Source organism: Nothoprocta perdicaria, unplaced genomic scaffold (genome assembly GCF_003342845.1).
Source record: "Nothoprocta perdicaria isolate Ctin4 unplaced genomic scaffold, notPer1 scaffold_26, whole genome shotgun sequence".
Taxonomy (NCBI): domain Eukaryota; kingdom Metazoa; phylum Chordata; class Aves; order Tinamiformes; family Tinamidae; genus Nothoprocta; species Nothoprocta perdicaria.
In genome coordinates, this window is record NW_020455488.1 from 3,990,961 (window position 1) to 4,014,299 (window position 23,339).

The 23,339-nt window shown below is 41.6% G+C and overlaps 2 protein-coding genes across 4 annotated transcripts in view; one reads left to right on the plus strand and one right to left on the minus strand.

The window, feature by feature from the left end:
• The first annotated feature begins 81 nt into the window (after positions 1-81).
• Positions 82-15,067, plus strand: SLC24A1 (solute carrier family 24 member 1). The gene is made up of 9 exons (XM_026040493.1): positions 82-1,005; positions 2,233-2,295; positions 3,254-3,362; positions 9,650-9,736; positions 11,234-11,343; positions 11,980-12,177; positions 12,537-12,626; positions 13,446-13,612; positions 14,692-15,067. Exons 1-9 carry the CDS (start codon positions 82-84, stop codon positions 14,939-14,941), a joined length of 1,998 nt encoding a protein of 665 aa, XP_025896278.1. The 3' UTR covers positions 14,942-15,067.
• A 4,646-nt stretch (positions 15,068-19,713) lies between these two features.
• DENND4A (DENN domain containing 4A) overlaps positions 19,714-23,339 on the minus strand; it is a 41,432-nt gene continuing 37,806 nt past the window's right edge. For 2 of the 3 annotated variants that reach the window (XM_026040491.1, XM_026040490.1), the window contains exons 26-32: positions 22,637-22,847; positions 22,115-22,369; positions 21,466-21,583; positions 21,317-21,343; positions 20,688-20,850; positions 20,276-20,340; positions 19,714-20,070 (exon numbers count right to left, since the gene is read on the minus strand). In XM_026040491.1, the coding sequence (XP_025896276.1) occupies positions 19,934-20,070; positions 20,276-20,340; positions 20,688-20,850; positions 21,317-21,343; positions 21,466-21,583; positions 22,115-22,369; positions 22,637-22,847 (976 nt within the window). In that variant the 3' untranslated portion in view covers positions 19,714-19,933. The remainder of the gene's footprint in view (positions 20,071-20,275; positions 20,341-20,687; positions 20,851-21,316; positions 21,344-21,465; positions 21,584-22,114; positions 22,370-22,636; positions 22,848-23,339) is intronic. The other variant, XM_026040492.1, reaches the window with a different exon arrangement.

The window sequence follows — 23,339 nt, forward strand, 5'->3', positions numbered from 1 at the left end:
ATGGTGGATACAAGTGCACACTGCTGATCCAAGGAAGTCTTCAGTGGCTTCTGGACACGCAGAGTTTGGAACCTCTAGGAAATGCATTTACTACGGAGAAGGCGGCTACGAGGGAAGCGAATCTTTTTCTTGCTTGCCACAGTCTTGGCCCTGTCTCTCTATCGGCTCCAGCTCAGCCCCGCTGCCCTTCCAGCACCGCACACAGGTCCCCAGGATGAGGACCCTGTGAAAGTCACTTCCAGGGACCTCTCCAGCAACAAGACTGCCAGGACAGGCAATAGCACAGCAGCTCCCAAAATAAGGCACTGTATATACGTGGATCCTGAGCCGAGTGTGCCCATCACTGCATCAGGGGATACGATCCTCCGGGAGGAAAATACCAGTGCAAGCTACCCCGAGGACAAGCCAAAATATGAATCCAAAGGAGAATACCCGCAGGACCTATTCAGTGTGGAAGAACGCAGGCAAGGGTGGGTTGTGCTTCACATCTTTGGCATGATTTATGTGTTTGTGGCTTTGGCCATAGTGTGTGATGAGTATTTTGTCCCTGCCTTGGGAGTGATCACAGAGAAGTTACAGATCTCTGAAGACGTGGCCGGAGCCACCTTCATGGCAGCAGGCGGATCAGCACCAGAACTCTTCACCTCCCTCATAGGTGTCTTCATCTCACACAGCAACGTGGGCATCGGGACCATTGTGGGCTCAGCAGTGTTTAATATCCTCTTTGTCATTGGCACCTGTGCCCTCTTCTCAAGGGAGATACTCCACCTGACATGGTGGCCCTTGTTTAGAGACATCTCGTTCTACATTGTAGACTTACTGATGCTCATCCTGTTTTTCCTAGACAGTGTCATTGATTGGTGGGAAAGCCTCCTTTTACTGACTGCCTACGGCACATACGTATTCACTATGAAACACAACGTGTACCTAGAAGAATGGGTGAAGCAGGAGCTGAACAGGACACTGAATATTGTGCAGGCAGCATCAGCAGAGCGTGTGCAGAAGGTTGGTGTCTTTATTGTCCAGAGGGACGGTCAGACATCCATTCTAGCATAAACAAGGAAAAATTGCATCTCCTTGACAAAGTGCATGCTGAAATGAACGTTTACAGTACAGCCACTGGTCAATAATTTGAGAGAATTACTATATCGATGGAAGAAATTCTAAGAAATCAGAGAAAATTCCACTCCATGTGATAATTTAAGATACCAGGAGAGGCCACTTCTCTATTTTCAACACAGGCATGGGGTTTGCTCAGTTATTGTAAAGAAGTTAAAAAAATCAAACAAACAAACAAAAAAAACTACAAAAAAAATCCAGAAATACATTATCAGTTTGGGAACAAAACTGTACAGTTTTGTGCTAATGGAAAACAAAGGTTTCTGATAAGAAACACTGTCCGAGCCTCTTGCAGATGAGACAGGGCTGCTCAAGTTGTGTGTGTCAGGCGTACACCACCGGCACAGGAGCTTGTTTTGCTCCTCTTGGTCTTGGTGTTCCCTTCAGGTAACTGAAGGAAGGGAGGGAAGAGGGGTGAAGATACTTGAAAAGACAGCAAATGGGGAAAGTACCTTCCTCTCCTCATAGTCTGTCTTCCAGGCAGAGTTCTTGGTTGGGACAACTGGAAATCTGATGTTACCTTCCAGGGGGAAACTCATCTGCAAGATGCTGTACTTGTAACACATGCATCCCTATAGACATCACAGCCATCATCCCAAATTGAATCCAGCCCTTTGCATTAAAGGAAGCAAATCCTTGTGCTCTAAAGCTTGCCGAGAACTCTCATTAGCACACAGCAGCATGACACAGAGCTGCTGCATCGAACCCGCAGGGAATTTCATAGAAAGTAAGGCTGAGAAGTGGAGAAAGACACCCCCTTGTACCTTCTCCACCTTCTTTTTCTCCTGGAAGATGGGTCAGGATACAGATATTTGGGAATGATGTCTGGGGCTGCCTCCACTGACAGAAATCAGATGGAGGAGGCCACTTGTGTCTGTCTCAGTACACACGTGCACACTGAGGAGCTGCAGGCAGAATCCTGCCCTCTCATCTCACAAGCTTTTGAGGAAGGCACATGGCTTTGGCTCTTTCAGTTGCCTCCATGCAGAGTCATTTGTGTTAGCACTCCCACTTTCTCAAATTCATTGACCCAAAGAGCTCCATTGTTAGATGCTGTAAGAGCTGGGGAGGCTGCAGTTGCATTCGGTACTTTCTGCTCTTGTTTATATTCAGGAGAGCAATGGGGCAGTTGCAGATGATGGAACAAAGAAGCCAGCAGATGGGAAGAAGCTGCAGGTAAGTTTGAGCAGCTTAAGAAGTATCTGAAGTTACTGTATTTTGAACCTGTCACTATATCAGGGATGGAATAAAGGTGTCACCCGCTCTGTCAAAAACCTGGAGCAAATCCTACTTCATGCACAGAATCCACCACCCTTAGCACAGTATCCACAGCTTAATTAATAGGACATCTGGCTGACATATCCTCAAAGGAATTTTCTAAAAAAGAAGAGATTAAACAAATGGATTTGAATAGTAGGGCTCTATTCATTCTACACTTTAAATAGGATGAAATGCACATAGAGAAGTTGGAGTAGAACTTTCCTTACCCTGTTTCCTGGTTGCATTTCCCCTGGGCCCCCAGAGCAGTGGCTGGTAGGATGTGTCCCTCCCCGAAGTGCAGGCTGAAGAGCTCATTCCTCTGCTCCGGGGTCAATTCCCGACTTTTTGCCTTCCCAGTGGCTCACCAGCCACTGTGTGGAGAGGTCTAGCAGACCTAGAGGCTGCACATGTAACACAGCAGGTATTGGCTTCCTCATGTGGACGCTACTTTTCCCCTGTGCATTTAACCTCGTAGGAAGCTGCTCAGGACCTGACTCACGTTAAGAACAGAGCCCCAGAGCTTCCCAGCTAAGTCAGGAAGCTTGATGTGACTGCAGTGCTGTACAGCAGCACACCTATCTGCAGAGTTAGCAATAAACTGACAAGTAAAAGCATTGCAAACTGTGGTTGCTACGATCTGTAATAACATCCTAGTCTATTCCAGCTAAGCGCAGTCTCCTACCTCAAGTCTAAGCTGCCAGTGCTCACAACTAACCTGTGAACTTGAGTGCAAAGGCTGCTGAAATCCATGCTGAACCCCTTTGTTGGGTTAGGAAAATCAGCCTCCAGGGACGTCCAGCTCAGAGGCCACTTGACGGAGGTGTTTTGAGAAGGAGCCTGCTGTTGATTGCTGTGTTGTGCCTTTATTCCGTAGCCTATGACAGCCCTACAGCGAGGCAGCAGCTCAGCCTCCCTGCACAACTCCCAAATGCGCAGCACCATCTTCCAGCTCATGATCTACACCCTGGACCCGCTGGCCGAAGGTGAGTGAATGCTCCGCATCGCCGGGGCTTGGCTTTGCAGCCCTGGTCTTGGAGCAGTGCAACGGGGGACAACGTTTCTGCTGGTGGAAGGCAGCACCACTGCATGCAAACCAAAGACATCTGCTAAGCCTGGGCCTCTGCTGGGCTTATCTTCTTGCACTAGAGTCCTGTGCAGAGCAAAAGGCAGGGAATTTCTTGTCACGAGAGCTCTTTTTACAAGAATTCTCCCTCTCCTCCCTCCTGTTACCCCTAGTCTAATTACATAGACTTAAAAGGAGGCTAAAAATGAAGATTTCAGCAAATCTATTTTTGCTATTGTCCCAAACTCTCTTCCCAGCAAATGATTATGCATGAAAGATTATGAAAGCTTTGAAGACTGACGTTTTCTTTTTACCAAGTTGTAATTAATTTAGAGTGTTGTAAGGAGACAGATAAGCTTCAGGAGGCAAATTGTTACTACTTTGATAACAAATTAAGAGCCTTACTGTTTCAACCCAGATTATCACTCCCTAGTGAGATTAGTCTTGCTTGTAACCGTAGTCTTCTTCATGAAATACTTGTTATCTCCTCATATTTCCCAGTATGGCAAATACAATTTTTGGCAGAGTTCATAGATGCTTAAAATACAAGCTAATTATGCCTAAATCTATTATAATAGATTTCTACCTCTCTAGTAAGTAACAGTGATTCCTAGTAACAGCAAACTCTCTCGAAATAAGATTATAGCCTGTATATGTTTTAAATTAGCGGCTCAGTGAAATATTATTGGAATGTAGCTGTAGGCAGCAGAGATGTTAGTTGAAATGAGCTCTGCCCCATGGGGAGACCCTCCTTCCCATCACTTGACTGGACCAGCTGGGCAAGGACCAGCTTCTCGCGCCCCGGCGCTGGCACCTGCTTTGCCAGAGCCACATCGACTGCTGCTGCTGTCACCTCGAGGAGCAGCGTGTGGAACAGCAGCTGCTCCTGGGGTCCTGCCAGCAGCGACGCTTGCTGCAGCCTCCCCTCTTCTGCTCTCCCCCGACAGCAGGAACAGCAAGGAACAGGATTTATACCTGTCTTCCAGCTCATACTGCGTCACTTGGCTAGCTCTGATTGGCACCTTCCCAGCTTAGTCCTGATCTCTGGTCCTGGAATAGCAACATTCAGTTCTGCTTTTACATATATAAATATATATATATTTTTTCCCCAAGAAGGAGGAAGAGCTAGCTCAAACTGTTAGATTCACTTATAAAAGACACAGGGAGAACCCATTACTTCCTTCAAGTGCGCACTCGGCCAGAAAAGGAGGAGGAAGTTAAACCCTTTAGGAATTCTCTCTGACAATAGTTGATCCCAGCTGAGTTTTAAACACACGGCAGTTTCTTATTATGATGGTTAAGCCAAATACTGGCATACAAAAATTACTACCAGCCAGATTTTGCTGGGAGAGGAAAAACAGATTGCTTTTATGTACCCCAGGGAGAATCTCTGATGCACATTGAGTTTAGCCCTGCTGAAAACCCACCTGCAACACTATTTTTATCAAAAAGAGCAGCCACTCATTGCACGTAAGGAACTAAACCCACAGGGACCAGGCGGGGACTGAGGAGCACACTTAAATTTCCTTTTAAACTGCCCAGATCTCCAGCCTGGTCAAGAGTCACTGTCCACAAGCCTTTAATGAACTGCTTTGTATGAACTGCAGTTCAGTCACAGGATGAAGGTTTATTTTTCAAGAAAAGGAGAAGCACTGTAAAAGAGATATTTTTTCAGAATTTTCTTTTGTAGTTCAGCCCATGCCTCTGCACTGCCCTACTTGTTCTAAAGGGATTATCTGTTGTACCATGCAAAGAGAGATTGAAGCTAAGCGGATAAACACCTCTCATGCCTATCACTGAGGTTACAAAAAGGACTCTCCAGATCAAACTTCCAGCAGCAAAAACTGATCAAGTGAACAAAGAAGGCTCAATAAGGGCAGCAAAACAGATACGTGTCTGCTCTGACAAATTTTGGTGAGAACATGCACTGGATTGCTAGCTGCACCCTAGCAAGAGCCAGATTCATCAGGGTTGTTGCCTTGGCCCCAGAAAGGTGGTAACAGCAGCATAAGGTAAGAAATAAATGTTTACAAAAGGACCATCTGCCCTTTCATTAACTCTGAGGAAGCATCAAGACTGAGGGGCTGCTGCCACTCAGAGACCCTCCAGAACCTTCTTGTGCTGCTCGCACCTCTCTGAGCTCCAGCTGGGACATCTGGAGCCACCTCCGCATGCTGGCAGTGCCCCCCTGCCCCAGCCTTTCTGCCTTGGAGTTACTGATATGAAACTGGGAGGAGTAGCTGATACCCCAGAAGGCTGTGTCGCCATCCAGAGCGACCTGGACAGACTGGGCGGTGAGAAACCTCATGATGTTCAACAAGGGCAAGTGCAAGGTCCTGCGTTTGGGCAGGAATAACCAGTACAGGCTGAGGACTGACCTTCTGGAGAGCAGCTCCCAACGGGATCCTGGGGTGCATCAAGAAGAGCGTCTCCAGCAGGTCGAGGGAGGTGATCGTCCTCCTATACACAGCCCTGGTAAGGCCACATCTGGAGACTGTGTCCAGTTCTGGCTCCCCAGGACAAGAGGGATGTGGAGCTGCTGGAGAGAGTCCAGCGCAGGGCTACGAGGATGATCAGAGGCCTGGAACATCTGCCCTGTGAGCAAAGGCTGAGAGAGCTGGGCCTGTTCAGCCTGGAGAAGAGGAGGCTGAGGGGCGATCTAAGAAGTGTATAGAAATACCTCAAGGGAGGCAGGGAGGAGGATGGGGCGGCCTCTTTTCAGTGGTGGACAGCGATAGAAGTAGAGGAAACAGCCACAAACTGAAGCATCAAAAGTTCCACAGGAACTTAAGGAAAAATTTCTCACCAGTGAGGCTGCCCAGAGAGGTGGTGGAGACACCTCTGGAGATCTTCAAAACCTGCTTGGATGCAGCCTATGCCCTGTGCTCTGGGTGGCCCTGCGTGTGCAGGGGGGTTGGACTAGAGGATCTCCAAAGGTCCCTTCCAACCTCAAGGATTCTATGATTGTCCCTGAAGCTGCAGCCACTAGATGGGAGTGTGGCCACGTGTACCTGAGTCCCAACCATGACAGTGGAACTATGAAGAAGGTTATTATTTTATAGACCCTTTGCTGCAAGAAGGCAGCTGAGTTAAGAGCATAGTCTCTGCCCCAGGTACATGTCTGCTGTGCTAAACGCCACCACAGCTGCTTAAAAAAGATAACAGTAAAGAAAATGGCAGTTATCACAACAGCACAGCTCTCAAAGGAAGGACCCAACACGCCACGTCCTGTGTGTAGCTGAGACACTCTTTGCCATGGTAAATTCATACCTAAAGGGAAGGGAGTGCAGGGAAGAGGAATTATTTCTGAATAGACTGAGATAATAACTAAGTACCTTGAGGATCTCAGCTAAAAAGATTAAGCAACTTCCCTGGGATGTCACTTGGAAAGAGAGGATTTGACCCTTCCAAGCCATGTCAGGACTGTGAGCTCTGCCTTCACGTTAATGCAGCCCTTGGGTACCCTTGTGACATCTGGGTGCCTCTTCTCTCTGATCATCACCTGATTCCTTCTCCTTGTGTCTACAGCACTGTCCGAACCAGACACCTGCCTGTAATTAGGCTGCAGCATAAAGGATCATCACATCTGTCCTCAAGAATCCTTGTTCCCTTTTCCTGCCAACTCCTGTAACACCAACGTTTAAAGGCCATGTTAAAGAACATTCTACAAAAGAAGTTCCCACTCTTCCTCATCAGCTTTTAGCTAACGCTACTGAAAGCGATGATCTCCATAGGGTTCTCGTTCTTTGCAGTTGCAATGTAGTTGGTGAGCACAGAAGGGTAGCACAGAAGGGAAGCACTCAGGGTAATGAGTCCAATACATGTTAAGCTACCAGCATTGTGCCTCTAAAATCAGCTTCTAGAGGCTGATATCTTAGAAAGAAGCTAGAGGTGCAGAAACACAGACTTCATTGCCCTACAACATCCTCTGTGACACAACTTCTCATCTGAACGGCAGATTAAGTTCAGGATACCTAATTTTCTTTTTGTATTAGGAAAGGGTGTTTTTTGTTGATGATGGACCTTCTCTTTTCTGAAATCTCCAGCTTTCTGTAGTGTGCCAGCACGTACTGCAGTCTAACCATCAGATCAAAAATCCTCAAGTCCATACTATAAACTAATCCCATTGGATTACATCCAAGGAAACTGGAGTTCTAGACAGGAACTAAGCTACAACCTTAAGCTCAGCCTAGATGTGTTAGTTCATGGATGTATCAGTTCACATGGAAGGAACCTGTCTGAAGGCCAGCTCAGCTCTTCCCCACAACGTCCTCCTTGGCCATGGCACAAACGGTGGCTGCCCCGAGCAGGCCAGGAGCCCCGTACAGCCCCGCTCAGCAGGGCTGGGTTAATCAGGTGCTAACAAGGCCTGAACTACCAACTCTCCTTCCTTCCTTCCCCATTGACCTTCAGAGCTGGCCTGCTTACAGCCTCCTCTTCCTCCAACCTCAGCTCACCCTGCACGAAAAGTGTGTCAGAGGAGTTAACACCTTTTTAAGTGATGCTGATCTCATGAGAACTGGATAGCGGCCTGAACCTAATCCATTTATCCTGATAGATGCCCACAGGCTCCGCTGCTCCGAGGCCGTGGGCACGGAGAGGGCAAGAAGCCAGGAGCTGGAATTTATATAATCCCCTTGGGCCAGGCCTGACCGCGCCGACCCTGCTGACGGTGGCAGCGTTTGCAGCAGCTCCTGGACAAGCTGAGCGAGATGCTGCTGTCCAGGGGATGGGGGAGACCTCAGGGTCGCCGATCTGCTGCTCTTAGAGCGCCGGCCCTCAGCACCAGCAGCGTTAAAAACAGAGCAAAGTGCTTCAAAATGCCGCACAGCCCCTCGAGTAGGTTTCAGTGCCAGTAAACGGCGCTAAAGTGGAGAGGAAGCCTTACTTGCCTGCCCTCCTCGTGCAAAGGAGAGACCTGGTGGGTTCATCTCCCTGCAGCCACGGCTGTTTTCAGTGGAAATGAACAATCAGGGAACAATTAGGGAACAATCAGCTATCCGAGCCAGTCCCAGTCACTGGACAGATATCCGGGGTGCTCCGCTTGCCACGGGCTCAGCGCACGGCCAGGATCTGTCGGCCGGGCCCAGGGCCTCCCGCTTTCTATTAGCTCAGTATCACGTGAAGAACAAAGCGACAGGGCCCTGCCCTCGAGGCAAATGACATCAACAAATTCTTGCTGCACCGTCAATGGTACTGCAGATTAAAACAGTGATAAAGCTTTCAGAAAAAATTAATTTACAGGCTCACACACAGGCCAAGCATAGCCTGGCCTTCCGATTCTATTAAAAGTGCCAATTTCTTGTGGCTACCATCCATACACAAACCCTGTGACCCTCCTCTTCATCACTGGGTAGCCAGCCCCCAACAGAGGATATAGATTTAAGTGAGAGCTTTGAGTCAATGACTTGGGCATGGACTAAGCCATTTGAGTACCACATCTAACATCTGACCATGGAGGAGCAGACTGTTTAAGAGGTCACTGTAAAATAAAGCGGGTCATACGAGTGGAGCACAGATTACAGGGGAAAAAGTCCCCATCAGTCTCAGAAATACGTGACCGGGCATTGCATTGGAGAAGATTGGTTTTCCGGGTAACCCTTAGCAGAGTAGCCTGGACCATGTTGAATGTAGCTACCTGGAACTTGGATTAACTCTGTCAAAGGAGACACTTTCAGAAACTCAGCTAAATCAATAATTTTCCAGATAACAGAAGTGTAAAAGGTTTTTCTTGTTCCATACCGTCAGGTTGCCAGGCTGCAAGCAGCACAGTAAAGCCTCTTCAACAAGTACATGGCAGAAGGAAGGTGTCATTTTTAGCTTGCACATAATCAAGCCTGAGCAAAATCAACAGTCCTCTGGGAACAAAATGATATTGCATCAAAATTCTTCTTCTTTCTGCAGTTGCTCCCTCTGATGAACAGATATCTCCTGTATTACTGAACTGAAAAGATTTCCATCTTCCCCAGAGATTCTTTAGAAACATGAAAGTACTGATTGCATAGTATTATGGTAATTATCCAACCATTTGCAAAGTTTTTAAATATAACAATTATGATCCATTAAGAGCAGCCAGGACTTGAAGGCCACAGCCAGAAAGATAACTCACAACCCAGAGCTGACTGCAACTCAGTGGAAGAATGGGGTGAGCATATCAGTGTGGTGGTACCCATAGCTGACAACTAACGACATCCTTCTCATTCACAGCAAAATTTAAAGACAAGGTTGACATCTTAAGCAACTTGGCCAACACTAAGGTAGATGCCATGAGCAAGCAAGGATCAAAACCAGAAGGTGAGTTCTGTTTGCCTTGTTTTGCTTCATGTCTTCTCCCCTTCCCTATCCTGAAGACCTAGGACTATCAAAGAAACTCACTACAGTGTAATAGAAGTTTTCTATCATTGATCACATAATCTGCTGTAACACAGCAGAAATCATTCAATATACATTAACTGTAAGCAATAGAAGAGTCTAGGTGCAGTTAAGTAAAGAAGGATCTAAACAGAAATGCTACAAGGAGATAGTTTAAGCTACGATCAGAAGGGTGAAAGAGAGAAAACCAGACCATTATATACAGCAGCCAAGTGCCCCTGCAAACTAAGCGTTCTTCAAAGCAACGTACCTGTTTCAGCCTAAAAATTTAGCATACTTGCAGAAGAGCACGAGCCAATTCCTCTGTAAAAAGAGAGAGAAGACTTTGTCTACAACCATTCTAAGGGCTTGTGCATCCTCCCTTTTAATAGCTTTGGCTTTTCTGTTTCATTAGTGACACACTGGGTGTTTGTGCTGTTGCAGAGGAGATCTAGAGACTTTGAAAAATAAGGTAATTTTTATAGAAGGTTCTGCCTTCACAAGCACACAACTGCAATCTGAGTCACTTGGATATCTCACAACATTGCGCCTTGCCCAGTGACACAAAAAGATGCCCAAAGCTCCCCTGTAGAAACCTGACTGTCTAGATTTCAGCTCAGAACAAGGTATCCAACAATTCCACATTTGGGCACAGTACATGGAATAGAATAACACCAAGACCAATAGAATATACCAAGACAGGCTGGTGCATCTAGAGGGCATCCCTTAAGGTAATTTGCAGCAGCATGAGAAGACTGCTCTGCTGTGATTGTGTGGCCTCTCGTGCCATTCTCCTGCCTCAATACTGCTCTGTGTTTCCAGATTCCTCTCGGCTATGCAGGTTAATATAGGAACAGCAGAGAGGACGTTGCAGTTACTTCCTTGTATGTGTCAGCACTTTCCCATTTGCGTTTGAATATGCACCAAATGATTAGGAGTTCAAACCTGACAGCACAAACAGTAATTTCTCAGAAGCCTTAGAGAATATCAGTCCCCAAGAGAATGTGCAGCACCACTAAGAAGTGAAGCAGAGCTTTACACCTCCCTTCTGGCTTTTAAGGATGGCTTTAATAAAAATCTGCAGAATCTAGGCTGAAACTTGGAGACATTCATCAGTTAGAGAACAGAAAATCAGCATTTCTCTCTTCTTATGCATGTGCCTCTTTCTACAGTTTCAGAAGTAATAGCAGTGGTAGCTGCATGGGCGAAAGCTGCTATGATGGCATTAATTCAAAGCCAAATGGGCCAGATTCCACCTACATTACTAACCACAACCCATAGCATACTAGGGTAAATAAAGGGTTGAAGCAACAGGTTGAATTTAACTTAAAATGCTGCAAAGTTTTGCAGGAAATGCAAACCTTCCTACCAAGCAAGGGGAAGGTGACCATTTTACTACCACCACGACCTAACCTGGTCCCACCTTCTTACCCTTTTTAGCTGAAGAGGAAAAGGGGTCACAATCACCAAACACTCTCCAGGTGATTCCTGCCAGTGACTCCGAGCCCAGCAAAGACAAACACAAGGCAGATGCACCACAAGATGGACAGGTATTTAAATGAGGCTCAAAGCAAATATCGTACATGCACTTTGCTTCCCTTCCCCTCCAGAGCTTTTGCTGTAGGATCCAATCTGTTTCCTGGAACTAGCAGGTATAAATAGACCATGATTGCAATGAGGAAACATACATCAGGGCTAATGTAAGCAATAGCTCAACTATTTAAGCTGTAAATCAGGTCCAAAATATGACCTTTGACTGATACCACAGTGTATTTTGCCCTCAGGTGGCTCCATTGGGGTCAGAGGGCTACTTAAAGTTACTATCAAACATAACAGATGATATGAATGCCTGCATATGGTAATAAATATTGCATTTCTGTTCTGTTTCCCACTTCAAGTGAAGTCAGTGGGTTGTTCTGATCAGCAGCGGGTATTTTCAAAGCCAGATAGGAAATGCTTATGTCACAAACCTAAAGCTGAGTCTAGTTGATTTATCCAAACTAGCTACTTACACAGGCATCTGGGGGGATAGTGCACCTGGATTTTGTCCCCCCAGAGCAAGACGTGGGCTCTGGCTGCCCTCACTCGTTACAGGGGTGGACTCTACCAAGGCAAGGCCATAGAGAATACAGGCTGTGAAGCTGCTTGTGCGTGTGAAAACAAACGGGCTTCTCTCTGAACCACAGCATTCTTCAGACAGCGACGACTCAGAAGACAGCAGCTCTGAGAGCGAGGAAGACAGCGACAGCAGCACAGATGATGAAGAAAATGATGAGCCCTTATCTCTTGAATGGCCCGAAACGAGGAAAAAACAAGCCATTTACCTTTTCCTTTTTCCCATCGTCTTCCCGCTCTGGAGCACTATACCCGATGTTAGAAACCCAGTAAGAATCTATCTTCCTTCTGGCTTTTAGAGTCATTAATTGAAGTAGAGATTTCCGCTCGTGTAGAAACCACAGTGTCTGTTTTCCTCATGTCTAGGGTCTTTGGCTACCTTAATGTCCGACAGCTTTGCAAGGGATTGGGGAAGGAGCCCCAGCTGCAGCACAGCTGGAGACTTAACATGTCCCAAGCTAGCAACAGTTGGTCATGCAAACCAAGGAGACAAACCCCAAGACTTTTATAATAGTGGCAAGAGTCTGTATTATTTTATTGCCTGGGAGTGTTTTAGCTGAATAGTTCATAGGGCTTGTTACCTTTCAGAAGGTTCTCAACCTTTTTCTTTTCAAAATTATTTTTACAGGACTCCAAAAAATTCTTTGTCATCACATTCTTTGGATCCATCATCTGGATTGCGGTCTTCTCCTACCTCATGGTGTGGTGGGCTCACCAGGTGAAGGGGTTGTTTTCTTTCTGCAAGGCTGTCAAGAAGCAAGTAGCTGGGGATACAGGGAACAATGTGTCACTGTGGTATTCCATCTGATGAATTACAGCTACAGTCATCCATCAAAACAGTAGAAACTTTGTGGTTTTTTTTTTTTTTTTTTTTTTTTTTTTTTTAACAGCCCAGAGGGAATTTTCAATGTCATTCTTTTCAGTTTGACAAAGAGTCATTCTTTTTCAAGAGCTTCCACAGGAATTTGTGCATCAGTGAGAAGTGCAGATAAGATTTATCTTCATACCTCCCTTTCATTGATGAATGTTTCCGTACAGAACATAATTATCCTTACCTAATTAAAATGCTAGTAAAATGCAGGTTCTAATTCTGCAAGCTGCTAAATGACCTCACCTCCCATTGCCTTAATATTTGCCTTGCGTTTTGAGAAATAATATCTACCTTATATGTTTAGAGATAAATACAATGCATTTTTACAATATAGCTGGTCAAGCCATAAATTCACTAACTATAGTTTCCCAATGGTTCCAATCATACATAATTCATTTTCAATTAAGATGTCTACTTTATCTCTCTAGAATAGGTGGACTTCAGACAGAGGAGGGTATTGCTTGGTCTGGGTAGCACTATACCTTTCATAGTTGCTCTTAGGTAACAAACTGCAAAATGTATTTTTTCCATCATATAAAGCAAAATTAATTTCACATTTAAGGGAATTAAAAGAGATTCTCAAATATGGCACAAAACCTAGAAAATTAACAATGAGATTCCATGTTCCAAAAACAGCAAACATTGCCTTTTGTTGCTGTGTCTTAGGTTGGTGAAACCATTGGGATATCGGAAGAAATTATGGGATTAACCATACTGGCAGCAGGAACATCAATCCCTGACCTCATCACCAGCGTCATTGTAGCACGCAAAGGCTTGGGGGACATGGCTGTCTCCAGCTCCGTGGGCAGCAACATCTTCGACATCACCGTTGGGTGAGTACTAGTTCAATGCTGAAAGATGCTTTTCTTCCAAACGTGGTCATAGTTAATTTAATTTTATATGTAATTAAATGAGGGGCAGCAGGGTAACCAGTTAAATGGATTTTTTTTACATTAACCCAGCCAGGAAAGACTGATCTTTGTAACAGCAGAAAATTAGTTTGCACGTAGTTTAGGTCAGTGTCCTGCTGCTTAAGATAATTTGTGTATCAAAGCAGAAACAGCAGTCTTAATCTAGAAACATCACAAAGCTTTACTAGCTGCATCATAAATAATGGGTGAAAATAATCTTACACTAGAAAAAGCAGAAATGAGTTGTCAATGGGACAAACATCACTGTGGGATATTCATCAATGATAAATATCACATAGAACAACAAGCATGGAAGTGGCTAAAGCACTTTAAGACTGCCTTTTAGCAGAAATTAAGCAAAATATTAGCTTTTTTTTTCTTTCAAAAAAGCTTGGATATTTGCTTATGGAATTGGATGAAGGGGCTGCAAAAAGGAAAAAGCAAGTAGTTTTCAAAATGTTATGAAACTCACCTGTTGCTACTCAGGTTTCCAAGAGTCTCCTGCTCAAGGGACAGTCTCATCAGCCCCGTACTTCTTGTCAGCACCAGTTTCCCTAAGCAGAGTGTTTTGTTCAATACCTCTACTTGCAGTTGCTATTGTGATTAGCCAATAATCAATGAATTTTCAAATCAATACAATATTAGTGATTTTTCCAGGACCAAACAAATCTTTGACTATTGTCAAAGACATTCAGATCCTGTGCAATTAAGGTTCCTTTAATCAGTAAAGCATCAGGATTTACTCCTTTGTTATAGGATGCTGAGGAAATTAATTCTTAAGTATTATTTATAATGCAACCCAAGAATCTGAAAAGATTTTTGATCATTAAAGATATTTTCTAAATGCATTTTAGCATAAATAACCATTTTTGATTTATGTTGAGATTTATCAAAGATCATGCATTTTTTCTGTAACAATTGGAAAAATGCCTAATTATCACGTAGAAGATTAATTACCTTTAGACAGTTATTTACTTCAATTATTTTTCCTTTATTTGCAGTTTGCCAGTTCCTTGGTTCCTTTTCTCTGTCTTCAATGGATTCAGTCCAGTTGCAGTCAGTAGTAATGGTTTGTTCTGTGCAATTGTTCTCCTTTTTCTAATGCTCTTGTTTGTAATCATTTCAATTGCTGTATGTAAGTGGAAAATGAACAAGATCCTGGGGCTCACTATGTTTGCTCTTTACTTTGTGTTTTTGATTATCAGTGTGATGCTGGAAGACAGGATAATATCCTGCCCGGTATCTGTATGACATTTGGACACTCCGAGAAATACCGTTGTTCTAAATGAGATATCAATATGTATATATGAAAATCAAAGGGCATTCAAGGTAGCCATTGTTCTACTGAATCCAACAATGTGAAGCATAACAAACTTACCAAGATGAAAATTAAAACATTTAATATACTAAAAATAAATTACTAAAAATGAAGTGCTGTATCTGTCTCTAGTATTTTTCTTACAATTCCCTCCACAAAAAAAAAAGACAAAAAAAACACCACAAAAAGCATCCCAGATTCTGAAGCAACCAGCATGAAACAAAGCACACTTCTAGGTACTCCTGTAAAAGCTGATAAAGACATACTAAGTGTTCAGCATGGCTCATCCCCTGAAGATAATGGAGCTAATTTCCAGCACATAATGTCACTGATTACAGTAACTTTTTCAGCATCACACTCTATATTATTAATTTAACAAACTGCTTGAGCTCACTAGAGTCAATGATGTTCACTGCAGTGGGAATAAAGTCAGAGCTTTGTGGTTTGTTCCACTATTTTGCTCAAAATCCTTGTGTGGAGACACATTCTACATGTTCCTGAAGCTGCATGAAGCAACAAACCTCTATGCAGAGGACATTTCCTATGGTTTGCAGTGCGGCTTGGATTCGCCAGGATTTCCCCCAGGTTTGCCAAGATTTCCCTGTGCAGAATGCAATATTCATCCTCTCGGTGACAGCAACTACAAGGGGTATTCAACAGGCCTTCAAAAAGGTGTTCGAACATGTGATAAACATCACAAATGATGACTCTTGCTGATCCTCTTAAGACCATGGGAATGGTAACGTTTTCAGAAAAAAAAAAAGAGCAAAACAGAAGTTATTTTCTCCAGGTAATAGAAAACAGGATTTGAAAGCTGCACAACAAAACACTTCTTTTAAGCAGGCCTCTAATCTTGCAATACATTCCCTAAAATCTATCATAATTACAAACAAAACAAGAGTTTATTTTAACAAATTCATATGATTTTTACATCCCACTGTAAGGGAACAAGATGATTCTGGGGTTAGAATACTGCAAACTAGTAAAAGCTAAAACCCTAAAGAGGAAAGGGAAGAGGAAGAGGTTTCATCTTGACACTAGCCTCCAAAATTGAGTGTTGTATCCAGCACTATTTCCTCAAATGAAAAACTAATAAAGTTGTCACAGACATTTCTGTCATTCTAATCCATTTAATACATTAAGAAAAAACAACCAGAGAGATTTTAAGTTTTTTATTGACTCACTGTAAAACTTTTTTTTTGAATGAGACAGAAAGAGATTTTACATTGTGAACACTGACTTACTTATTTTAAATGAACTACAAACAAAAGCAAACTGACAACATACCTTTTTTTTGGTAAATAAAATTTAAACATTACATATTTACAAATCTACAACCATTCTTTTAAAAAGTGCTGCTTGCAAACTAACAAAGTACCATTTTAAAATCCCAGTGAGACAATATCCAGAAATATCTCTCTCCGTAATTACTATTAGCATCTCCCATTTGTTATAAAAAGATTTTACATGCAGGAATTCTCCTCCTTGGTGTACACATAAATTCATTTGTCAGTGGAAATTAATTCTTCTGGTTGCAATTGTACCAACAGCAAACCTACTCAATATGGGAAACAGGTAGCAGTGTCAAGAAAACAGCACGGTTTCTATTCACATTTCACTGTTTTATCTCCAATAATTATTCCAGTGGAACAATAAGTAAAACAAAATATATATTGCACTGCAAATGTAAAACCTTCCCTTAAGGTTTCTTTTTTTTTTCTGATAGAAGCATTATTTAGTACACAAAGGAGAAAATTCAGTTCATACAAAATTCTAAATCGAAAATATGTCTCAAATATTTATCCACCTTTGCAGTACTGGAAAATATACTCAGATTACTTTTCTAATAAAGGACAGTGAGATTGGAAAACTGTTTCAACACTGAGTTGTATGATGCTTAAAAATTATTCTCGTTGGGACAGATATTTTGAACATAATGATATGAATGAGGAAAGTTTCCCACTGAAAGTATATCACTATTCAACCATATTTTATTATAGTACTTCTACAGTGGAATGACTTGCAACAGATTTTTAAAACAACCCCTTAAAATTAAGTAGAATGATTTCACTTGATGAAGCACGACATGATATTAATTTAAAAGCACATCCAACTGAACATCAGCAATGCTTCGTGAATGCCACTTGGAGGATGCAGGAACACAGCAAGATTGCTTATCTTAAATAAAGATACATATACAATCCTTTTCATGGTACATTATTATATACTCTCCTGATAATACTGACGGGACTGTTGATACTTGAATGAAGCGGCAAAATTGTGGGTTTTAGAAGAAATGAAGACAGCTGAAAGTACTTACGACTAAGCTGAGCCTAGGAGGGAGAGCCTGGGCTACATGTTACAAGCGCTGCCTCTATCCCTGTGCCAGGGCACCCAGTTGTGGGGGAACATCTCAATAAGGGAGAGGTGGTTAGAGATCGGGCTCGGTTGCTTCTGCCAGATGAAAACACAAGTGTGAAGCCTGCGTCATAGCTCAGAACCTCTACGGCACCGCGGCAGCTCGGGAGGAGAAAGCACTTGGCCTCCCTCATAGCTTGCAGGTGCTATAAAACAGTGGCTGCCCCACGCACTGCTGGAGAGCAACATCTGTGAAACACTTCATTATACACAGCACAAATATGTACGGATTTATATACAGGGCAACTGCCATACGCAGTTTGTACTTGGTAAATACAGTGTAGCTACTGTACAAGGCAGAGCACACATGCATGCTAATAGGTACTTACAATGAGTATGTTAAAAATAATCTGGTGTTTCCACAAGAGTTGAGAAGAATGAAGTGGGTTTGTATTCACCCTACACTGATATACTGTTAGCATGTACCTACATTAAAAAAAGAAAAAAAGCTACGTTTCATGCACCAGGAATTCTTTACAAGCGTCGGCACTACAAAATGAAGCATCACAAATTGTAAAAATAAATTAAATACAAAAATGGCAGCAAGCGTAACACTGCTAGGTCCAACTTCAGCGATGGGGGTGAGGAAAAACACTCATACATAATTAGCAGCAAATTAAGAGGTATTATCCCATGAAAGCTGTATCTAGCAAGACTGCATTTACATCAAGGCGCATCTTGCGGTTAGCATTAGCATTTACCTGCAGCTCTACAAATTTTAAATCCTTTCTCCTTAGGGCAGCATCCTCTTACTATGTTACATAAGGACTGGGAAGAGGTTATAGAGAGCATCATAGCAGCATTACTTCTCATTTAAGCCTCTAAGAGGCCCAGTCTATTTTATTTAATAAACTATAAAGCTTACATTTACTTTATCTCCTTACTGCCTAGCTAAATATTGCTGTATTATTACACTTGTGAACTAAAGATGTTTTAAAAAAATACATCTGAAGCTAGGTAGACTTAAATATATATATATAAAAAAAATCTAATGGGAAAGCTGAATATGAGAAGTAGTATGAACAGCAAAAAATAAAACATTAGAACCAGAAAATAAAGATTACTCAAAAGAGGACATAAAGCTCTGTTGAAGCATGGCTTAGTTGTTTTAAGATGCTTTATACAATTCAACAATGTCTGGCCACCTCCATGCAAACTGCCAGTATCTTCCCTGTATCCTACCTTCGTGTGTGGAGTTGCTACGTGACAAATAGCACAGAACATTTTTTTATTATTATTCTCTAGAACAAGAAAGCCTAAGTCAAAAGCCATGGCTCCACCACAAGGACTGACATCATATTATTTTTCTTCACAGGAAGAAAAAAAAAAGTTCATTTTGCCTGTGAAGTAGAGACCAAACATTCCATGTACTTTAGCTACACACAACATGCCCTGATAAGATACATCCCCTATATATTCCCTGGAGAAAGTCTGCTCTACCTACTTATTCCAAAAGCTTTGGATTAGCATTAAATACATGACATACTTAAGAGTGTTCTGAATACATCCACCAGCAGTTCTAAACATTGCAGTATTATAGAGAAATTTCTGCAGGCTGTTCTTTGCTTTGTAGTACATCTGAAATGAGGTCACGTTAACAAGTGCCAAGCAGCTGAAACGCGCTGCTTTCAAAATAATCTGTAGGACTATTCAATATTCTACAGACTTTTCTAGGAAAGGGGTGACATAGGAAGAGAGGAGAAGGAAGAGAAGGACGTTTCTACAGAAGTGTTTTAAGGAGACATCAGTGTGTTCATTACTAGAGTTTTACCGGAGTTCACCCTACTGGCTATCTGATTGCTGCGGTAGGATGTTTTCCATGTGTGCATGACAGAAATCCTGTATCTAGAGTTATCATCTAGTTTTATATTTCTATACTGCTTTAAAAACAAATTGCTCTTCAAAAAGTAACTGGACAAGTTACTATAAATAGCAGTGTACTGCAAAAAAAAAAGCACTGTATTGCTTATGCAGCAAGTCCATTTAAAATTCACTCCAGTAATTTAAAAAATTAAAAAAATATCAACTTACTATAAACAATTTAAGATATGTATAATACAACTTTTATGCTCTTCATAACATCATGAATATTCTATGTAAACAATAGGTTTCGAAGAATTTACTTCACTCGCATTAGCTTCAGTGCATTGTTTCATTCACCTGCCTTTTCTTTTTCTTTTTTTTTTTTTTTTTTTTCCCTCCTCCTTTAAATTAAGGGAGCTGTAACATGTTGTCCCAAGCTGGGGACCTCATTTTTGTTTCAAAATGTCCTTTCTACAGATTGACCTGCAGAAAGGACGAGGGACAGGGAAAGAGTATTTGGCCCATTCTTCACTCAGTCCGTTTCAACAACTGCGCTTAGGCCTAATTTTTTCCCCCAAGGCCTTTTGTCACAGTACATTCGTAGGTACATTTTTGAACACTGACGATTGAGGTGCTCCTTTTAACTGAAGTGGTTGTTTTACACAGGTATATGTCATAGATACCTTCTTTTTTATTAGGTATATCTAAAGATATGGTTCTCCAAAGATCTTTCGGCATTCCATCACTCCAGTACTAGGTGGTCTATCGCAATTATGAGTATTCTTCACTTGATTAGCTGTGAGACGATCATAGGCCATTTTGTACTCTCTGTCAAAAGCATCTGCAGGAAAACAAAACAAAACAAAAAACTATACACTGTGTCCAAAGAGACAAGCCAAATATCAATCTAGTTGGGCAGAAAAATAACTGGAGAATCTTTTGTTTAGAAGTTCTTTCAGAACAACATCTACTCCACAGCTTTCTTTTGGAAATAAGCATAGATTAATGTGTGTAAATTGATATCTGAATTAGTTTAAAGCACTTACCTATATCAATGTTATCTCTTCCTAGGGCAACAAGTGAAAGAAATAGTATTTCTCTATAAAGGCTCCTGAAATTGCAAAAAGAATCAATTTATATCCTGAAGCAACATAACACAAAACAAATGGTATTCAATATATTAAAGCATCTATTCAATATATTAAAGCAGAATTTATTTTTTGAAAAAAGACACATTTGCAGTCAGAAGAAAAGAGGCTTGTCAAATGGATAGAGAGAGGATAAAATGGAAAATATTTTGAAATAACTATTTCAGAAAAAAGTTTTTGGGAATTTTCATTGAAAGAAAAAATATTAGATTCAGTTATAAACTTAAGGGATGATACTATCAAACAACCTTCCCTGCTCCCACTTAAAACAGTACCAGCTTGCTCCAGTTAGACATGTCCGTATTCTCACCTCTGTCTTTTAGTATGTGGCCATTTGTTCAGTCTTTCCAATATTTGACTCATTGGTCCATAGACATCGTTCATCTTAATACTTTTCACCATGCTTCTCAAGAGCTCCTGGTTAAAAGAGTCATCATCTTTTTGTAATAAATGGACCATTGGGTACTTCTGGGCTGCAAAACATTAGAAGGACTATAAGCAGAAACATTCTTCACATAGCAAGTAATTATGTGATAGGATGCACAAACTGAAAACGGACACATGTCCTTAAAGAAAAAAATCAAGACAACATAATTTTAAAGTAAGGAAACAAAAAGCACATAAGAAAAAACAGCCATAATGAATCATGAGCCATTTACAGGGCATATGATCTAACAGTGGCAAAAAAGGTCTCATTAAGCAAATTCTAAAAATTAAAAAGATAGGTTACATGGATGAATTGCCAGTTAAATACAACATAGTCCCTCTTATTCCTCCCATCCCTATGAAGAAAAAGCTACTGAAAATGCTGTTCAATGATTTGAAATGGATATGCTGGAAAATAAAACTTGTTCAAGCTTACTGCAAAACATCCAACCACCCTTCCCCTGAAAATGAGTCACATAAACTTAGAGTAGCAACACCAAGCTTAACACTCACTCTCAAACAAAAGAGTGCGATTTTGACCTGCAAGACAAAAAGTAGTATGATCAAAAGTCAGTTAGGTATCTTGAGCGAACTAGCTATAAAGAAATCTTTTTGAAATTACTTTTCAGGTGCTTAAAATGAAAAATAAACAAAAAACTTACTTTGAGCATTCCATAAAATATACAGAGGTTGCCTTGGATCCTGGTGCAATTTCATATTGTCCCAAAGCATCTGAATAAGAACATATTTACTGTCCTCTGACATACAGTTTCGTGGAATCTGAAAAGGAAAATGCAGGCATAGTTTATTACAAAGTCATGACAGAGGACTTGTGTATTTAAAATATATCTTCAAACCTTTAAGTCTTGTGTTAAAAAGCTTTTAATATTAAAACTGCTGTAAAACTGAGTTGTTCAAAGAGAAAGCATAACACCAAAAGCTATCTGAAGGAATGTCAGTGATATGCTGCAAGCATTTTGTGTATCTTCCTACAGTCCTAAAAATCCAAGTTTCCTCCCTCTTCTACTGCTCAACTTGTCAAAGTGCAATAACATCAATCAGAAATTTATCTTCTTTATAATTAAAGATCACAAGATACAGTGTGACTATTAGGAGCTAAAAACTTACTCATACAAGTGCTGTCAAGCCCAGGTTCTGGAGTTATGCGTATTTTCTTTCAGCTGACATATTCCTTATAAATCCAGAACTGGGCCCAGCACATTGCAAGATACAGTCTTGAGATTTACTGAAATAACTAACGATCTCTTATGTAGGAAAATAAATATTCCTCAAATGTCAATGTTTCCATACCTTTGAGTTTTTATTACAGTGCTCCGAAGAAAGTATTAATCCTGGTAAGTTGCTAGGCAAGTCCAACCGTCTGAAATACCACACCAAATTCCAGAACACAATAGGATGATGATCTACAAAGTCTGCCACTGTTATTGCATGATCGCCTTCATTTTCAAGCAAGCTCTCAAGCTCTTTCCATACTACGAGAGGACTTAGGTAAGGAACAGTTATAGGATCAGGACTAGGTAAGCGCCATTCTAGCCCCAAGGAATCCTATGGAAAAAAAGGCCATTAGTCAGAATCTATCTTTATAAAAATAAAACAAAACAAAAAAACCCAAACTACTTCTGAACATTTTGTTCCCTCAGATACATATCAACAATTAAAAGCTACAAATAATTCTATTTTAAAAGATAAAAAGTAATATTTTTTGGTAACTTGGGACTGTTAATTCTGCTCACTTGATTAGTACTGTTTTCATTTCTAGAATCCGTTGCACACTTACTACAATGACACTTAAGGCAGAAACAAACTACGCACTGTTGGTCCTTGCAAAGTAGCAGGCAGGCTACCAGTAGGAATGATATGGCTGATCTTCTGGTTTTCCTTCTCGTCTTCTACCAGTGGGCCAAAAGTACTGATGCTCCTTGCTACAGGGTGATTGGTACATTCTGACCCAGAGGTATTTTGTCGTCTTCCTGAAGGAATCTGGATACTTCTGGCACAAATATTCTCATGGTGTTTAGGTTTGCTGGGAAGGAAGAAAGAGGAGGGGGAAAGGGAAAGAAAGAAAGAAAGAAAAAAGGAAAAAAGTTAAACTTAGATTTCTGTTTTTCCCCAAGTGCTCATAAACGTGCCTGCAAACAAGCAGAAACAACAGGGAAGGTTCATATTTAATGTAGTATGACACTGACTAGACAAAATGACATCTCACATTTGACCCAGTCAGCCAGCTCACTCATGCTACAGATGAAGCTTTTTCCCCTCTTGCACTGGTAATGGACCTAAATATCCTACAAGAGTTCACAGATGTCTATTTTTTGACTATTTCTAAAAATATCAGGGATGAAAAAGTAAACATCATGCCAATACAGCAATAAGATGTCTAACTCTGGTAAGGTAGAAGCAACAAGGAGATTCTCATCTTCAAACAACTTCTTGCCTTGAGACAGTATCTCCTTAGAAACTTAGTTCTGTTAATGCTAAATACATGCACATCTACAAAAATCACGAGCAGTTTCTA